Raw genomic sequence first — 6222 nt, forward strand, 5'->3', positions numbered from 1 at the left:
AACCTTCAGCGCATGCGCAGGGCTTCACTGCCCCCTCCTTCCGCCTTCTGGAACAAGGCAGAGAAGTGTGGCACGCAGCCAGATGACAAGTATGGTCAAACAGCTGAAAAACTACACAAAGAAATCTTCACCACCGTAGTTTCATGGGTGAGGCATTACAGGTGATTTGTTACGTTAAAAATACACGCATGTATCTAGCAAAACACTGTCATCGAAACTTATATCCAGACTTCTAATTCAAAGGATGATATGAGGATTATTTTCATGATTGTGCTACAGATAAATGAAAATACACGTTACCACTGTAGTATATGTTATATAGTATCGATTCGTGCAACATATATCATCTTAGAGTCTTTTTTTATAGGCCTACAGCTTCCATCCCTGTTCAGGCATATACCTTATCTGTGTGCATATTCACCTGTGATCTAATCCACTCCCACAGTGTCACACATCCAGAGTCCCTGCAACGTGTACATCCGTGCATAGCTGACAATATGAACAGAGCTGCATTTTGCATGATGCCTGCAGCAAAGGCCATGTAGAAATCCTATATACATCAATAGAGGCCTATGCTTTAAGGGGGGAAAAAAGCCAGAAAAGCTCCCTATATTTATTCATATCTCACATATTCTGTTTTTGTAGTTAGATTAAAATGATCCATGCACACATGAAGGACTGCTCTCATTGTGCTGGACTCCCAGGTTAGAGAAAAACAACTCTGAGGCTCAAAACGCCACCCAGTGGCTGCTAGTGTTTCTAACATGAGCTGCAGATCACCTGTTGAACATCTCAGTAACTCAGGTGCATTGCCTTCAGTAAACACCTGTTGATTGCCAAAAACATGACTAAAATCACTTTTGATTTTGATTCAGTGTGGTTGATTACAAGGTAACATAGTATTAAGTAAAATAATTTTAGAGCCCTCTCTCAGTGGGCATATAAGTTATAAAACGTACTGTAAAGTGCTTATGTCTGTAGGTGCATTGTTGGAATATCAGCAAAGATCAGTGCTATCTGGTTTGAAATGGATGATATTTGATTGAAATCTAATCAGTAAAACAATTTAAAATCTAAGGCTTTCATGTCACCCAATTCAGTTTAAAATGGCACCCTTTGCTGTTACATATGGTACTAGTTTATGCCACTATTAGAGTTAGTGCTGGCTCATGTGACCTGAACCTTCCTTTACTATACTACTATACTGTTATAGGTCTAAACTACTGGAGGATTTCCCATGATACACCGAACACCTTGCCTCTCTTTTTCTGCTGTCATTTTCTCTTGCCCCTCACTCTCACCCCACCTGGTTGAGGCAGATGGCTGCCCTTGCTGAGCCTGGATCTACTGGTGTGTTTTTTTCCTGGTAATGGGGAGTTTTTCTTCGCTTTTGAGCCGTGTTTGCTCCAAATTTATTGGGTTTTCTCTCAATAATTTTGTAATGTCTTCTCCTTACTGTGTGAAGTGACTTAGGATGACGTATGTTCTGAACTAATGCTATATAAATGAAAATGAATTGAACAGAATTAGCCTGAATGAATATTTAGCTGCCCACAAACATATAGACATGCATATTTGTGATACTCAGACAATTCATTGCAGCAGCAGCATACAGTTGAGATCATTGCAGTGGTGCCAGCTCAGCAGCATTTTCACGGTGTGGGTGTTTTTTGATGCTTAGATAAATGCTGCCCTCTAGAGTGCTCTGTTTGTCATTACAACTTAAAAAGGGGCATCGATTATGTCTTCAAGTTTTCTTGTTCTCTCATTTTATAATTCATTTTTTGTATTGAATGGACATAGGTTTAAGGAACCCTAAATATGTATGAATTATTTTCCCTCCATGGATATAATACAAGTCTGAACAGCTTGATTTTAAGATTCATTTAAAAAACGAAGCCTTTTATTTTTGAAAGTGTGACCCGGATCGAGACTGACCAGGACTTCTTGTTGATAAAGAGGAAAAGTCTTGCACGTCTGCTCTGATGACTTTCATCCAATCGCGACAGATCTTGAGTTTCATCTCAGCAGATCACCTAACTTGCAGGAGGTGAAACGCTGTCATGAACGCGTCAGTGTTTGCTTTAATTTTCCTTCTGCAGATTTGTTGTCAATGTAATTGCCAAAATGTGACGAGACCCAACATTGTGATGGTGATGAGTGATGCATTTGTAAGTATGAATGGCGTTTCTGTGGTTTATCACTGGATAATTACTGCCTCATTAGCAGTGACTTTTGCTTTCCAATTCAGATTTACCACCCTACAGCTATGCTTTTATACTGTGTCCAAATCTTTCCTTGATTGTGAATCTTGATCTTTATCTCACTTTTTATTTTTATTTTTTAAAGGATGGTCGATTGTCTTTTGATCCTGGCAGCAAAGTTGTGCAACTGCCCTACATTAACTATCTCAGGGAGCTCGGTTCCACTTTTCTAAATGCCTACACCAACTCTCCAATCTGCTGCCCCTCAAGAGCAGGTAAGCAGCAGTTTCCCACTGAAATGCACTTGAAATGTTTCTTTAAAAGTGCAGCTGGTGAGGTATTTTATGTTGCGTTTGAAGTGTTTAATCTCTTTTCTTAGCAATGTGGAGTGGCCAGTTTGTTCACCTCACTCAGTCGTGGAACAACTTCAAGTGTTTAGATGAAAATACAACCACATGGATGGATTTGCTAGAGAAGAGTGGATATCTCACCAACATGATTGGCAAACTGGATTATATCTCAGGGAGTCACTCGGTCAGGTAGGCACACCCTGTCGGAGAGCTCTCTGAGCATGTCTGTAAAGCTGAGTGTAGTGTCAGGTAAGAAAACCCTGCATTAACTTTCCTTTATTTTCGTTCAGCAACCAAAGACAAATTTTATATACATACTCCTATATACACAAAAGAATTGCCAGGAAGCTATTTTATGAGTATTAAACAATAACAGACTGTCTGTGTGGGCAGCGTTTTTCCCAGAACAGTGTGAATCACCTTTCTTGTTTCTTGTGCTTCTTTCCACTCCCTATTTTTGTTCATCTAATTACAGCAACCGAATCGAGGCGTGGACCCGAGATGTTCAGTTCCTCCTGCGCCAAGAGGGCCGGCCTGTTCCTGAACTTGTTGGGAACATGTCGACTGTAAAAATCATGAGGAAAGACTGGCAAAACACAGATGAGGCTACACGGTGGATCCGCCAGACGGCTGCATCTTCACACCAGCCCTTCGCTCTTTATCTGGGCCTCAATTTACCTCACCCATATAAAACTGAATCTCTGGGGCCCATTGCAGGAGGATCCACCTTCCGTACCTCACCGTACTGGCTTAAAAAGGCATGCGTTTCTGTCCTCGACTGTTGCAAAATTATAGTGTTTCTCGATTGAAATCCCTGTGAAATCCTAATTCCTTCTTTTTCACACACACAGGTGTCTTCTGAGCTAATCACTGTTCCCAAATGGTTGCCTATGGCTGCCATGCACCCTGTTGACTATTATTCCACTGTCACCAAAAACTGCAGTGGTGTTTTCACTGAGGAGGAGGTCGTAAGCATTCGGGCTTTCTATTACGCCATGTGTGCTGAAGCAGACGCCATGCTGGGTGAGCTGAGCTAAGAGACTGATCTCACTTTGAAGGATTTGAAGCTGTCTTTTGCTCCGGTTCACTAATGTACTGTGGAAAGAAAACGCAAGCCACTATTTTTATGGGTAGCAGCTGGGAGAAAAATACAAGCAAAAGTAGTATTAGAGAGAGACTTTCTGTCACAGTGTTTGTAGCACAGCCAGTGTACCACTCTGGCTGTAAAACAATGCATATTCTAGTAGCATGCAACAGCAGGGAACTACAGTATTTTAGGTTTATCAGCAGTTAATCAATTTATTAGTACATATTTAGCTAGTTTAGTTTAGCAGTTGCCCACTCAGGGCCGCAAGTTAGAACATTTAGCGCTGAACAATTAAAGGTAAATAAACAGTAAATGCTCAGGCATAATAATATAGAAGACGCTAAGTGAGAGTTTATTTCACTTCCTACATCACTACACTCTGCACCAGGAAGAGAAAAGATATTGTTATACTGTTAAATTGAACTATAATAGTTATTTTTTTTCTGTATTAATTTCTCCCATTTAAAGTCACATTAATTCATGTTAGCACCGCTACAGTATTTTCTCTATTACAACTGTCAGAAATGAGATCCTGTTTGACACTGCTTTATCCTTTCACTACCACTAAAATTCAGTTCAGTAGCAGCCTATTGCTTACTCCCTGTTTCCCACATGCTCTGTCCCACCAGGCCAGGTGATTTCAGCTCTGAGACAGACTGGCCTGCTCAGCAACACAGTTGTGATCTTTACGGCTGACCACGGAGAGCTTGCCATGGAGCACCGTCAGTTCTATAAGATGTCAATGTTTGAAGGCAGTTCCCATGTTCCCCTGCTCATCATGGGACCTGGACTCATGTCTGGTCTGCAGGTCAACCAGCTTGTGTCTTTGGTTGATCTCTATCCCACTGTGCTGGGTAAGGAGGCAGACAGAAAACATGATTAAAAAAATACAGATTTAAAAGTCATAAGAATGTGTGTTGAAAGGCCGCATAAAAGTGTCGTAGCCGTTAAGATGTGGAGGAATTCAACATATTTTTAAAATTTATTTTGCAGACATGGCTGGTGTTTCACAAGTGGGTAGTCTAAGTGGCCACTCCCTCCTTCCTCTAATGTCTAAGTCCAGTGCTTTTTCTAAGAAGCAGCATCCAGACTGGGTCCTGAGTGAATATCATGGTTGTAATGTCAATGCTTCTACATACATGCTGAGAAGTGAACAGTGGAAATACATCACCTATGCAGACGGCCTCAGTGTCTCCCCTCAACTTTTTGGTGAGTTCTAAGCTTTAGACTCCTCATATTATTTAAAAAAAACAAAAAACAAAAAAAAAAACATTATTTTAAAGCTCTAGTGCAATTTTATATTTGTTTTCCTCTTTTACAGACCTTACACTGGACAAGGATGAAATTCACAATGTGGTTCATAAATTCCCAGATGTGCAGGCACACCTGGACAAGCTATTGCGTAGCATTGTAGACTATCCACAAGTCTCTGCAGCTGTTCATATCTACAATAAAAAAGCATTTGGTGCATGGCGCAGAAGTTTGGGGAAAAACTACAGCCATGTCATTGCTAACCTGAGGTGGCATGTGGATTGGCAAAACGACGTGATAGCCAATGAGAGAGCTGTTGATGAGTGGCTGTATGGCTCTTTTTGAGGATTTTATTATTATGATGGTTAACTTTGAGATGTTTATTATAGCGAGCTGGAATCGCACTTTGACTAAACTTGGATTTTTATTTTTACTCATACATCTTTGACAATAGAGAGTCATTGATGGGCTCTATGGTTTTTCATTATATTTTCTGTAACATTTGAGTGAGTATGGTTAAACTGGGACACCTGGCAAGTTTATACAGTTCAGATTTTCACTGTCTTTTTTTAGGAATAAATAAAAATAACTAAAAAACAGTATTATAGCGTTGTTGTCAAGGCATTTGATGGAAAAAAATCAACTTCACATGGGTATGATCATAATGATCATTAAATGGTCATTAAAGTGGGCATGGCATTATGTAAAATTACATTTGAATACAGAATCACAGTGAAAAGTCAAATGATAATGAATGCTTATTACTCTGATTCACTGTTATATGAGAAAATCTTTTTTGAGGAGTACATAATACATGCTGTATTAAAATAAAATTTCTAAATTGTATCAAATGATATTTTTCTTGAATATGCTGGCAGATAAAATAAACCAGCATAGCCATGTTTCAGCTTGCTGACTTAATAAACACAAAGCTGTGTTGCTGTATTTTCATTGTGTGGTTATTTAAAAAACAACACGTTGACAAGTCTTTGTTTTCTTTTCATTACACAAGGTGTCCAATTATACACTTGTAAAAATGATCTCACGACATTGTGTTTAAGACTGAGTTGTCAGTCTTGTGTGTCATTATTCTTTATTTTCTTCTGTAAATTCAAGCAAGGAGGTTAATGTCTGTAGACCTGTGTCAAATTGAGAGCAGAGGCACTGAAATCATGCCAGAATACAAATTTTCAGAGAGCAATACCCATCCTCTAATGATAGATTAAATTAAAGTATCATTTTTAATGTCCCAGAGTCAGACTTTGACCAGCTGCTCTTACATCTTTGACACATCTCCACCTCAACACAAGCTTGCAGCACCTTTTCAGTG

The 6222-nt window shown here is 39.5% G+C and overlaps 1 protein-coding gene across 1 annotated transcript; it reads left to right on the plus strand.

Moving 5' to 3' along the window:
• The first annotated feature begins 1929 nt into the window (after window positions 1–1929).
• arsk (arylsulfatase family, member K) lies at window positions 1930–5837 on the plus strand. The gene is made up of 8 exons (XM_023273683.3): window positions 1930–2171; window positions 2350–2479; window positions 2584–2743; window positions 3030–3312; window positions 3406–3577; window positions 4271–4495; window positions 4635–4850; window positions 4963–5837. The coding sequence occupies exons 1-8, from the start codon at window positions 2064–2066 to the stop codon at window positions 5235–5237; spliced, it is 1569 nt and encodes a 522-aa protein (XP_023129451.2). The 5' UTR covers window positions 1930–2063; the 3' UTR covers window positions 5238–5837.
• Window positions 5838–6222: the final 385 nt, after the last annotated feature.

Source organism: Amphiprion ocellaris, chromosome 6, assembly GCF_022539595.1.
Source record: "Amphiprion ocellaris isolate individual 3 ecotype Okinawa chromosome 6, ASM2253959v1, whole genome shotgun sequence".
Classification (NCBI taxonomy): domain Eukaryota; kingdom Metazoa; phylum Chordata; class Actinopteri; family Pomacentridae; genus Amphiprion; species Amphiprion ocellaris.

What these genes read in the sequence shown, in the direction of transcription:
- arsk (XM_023273683.3), top strand. Translation starts at nt 2,064, where the DNA reads ATGAACGCGTCAGTGTTTGCTTTAATTTTCCTTCTGCAGATTTGTTGT. An exon ending in TCAGGGAGTCACTCGGTCAG is followed by an intron (nt 2,744 to 3,029) that starts GTAGGCACACCC and finishes ATCTAATTACAG; the next exon opens with CAACCGAATCGAGGCGTGGA. An exon ending in TCTCTATCCCACTGTGCTGG is followed by an intron (nt 4,496 to 4,634) that starts GTAAGGAGGCAG and finishes TTTATTTTGCAG; the next exon opens with ACATGGCTGGTGTTTCACAA.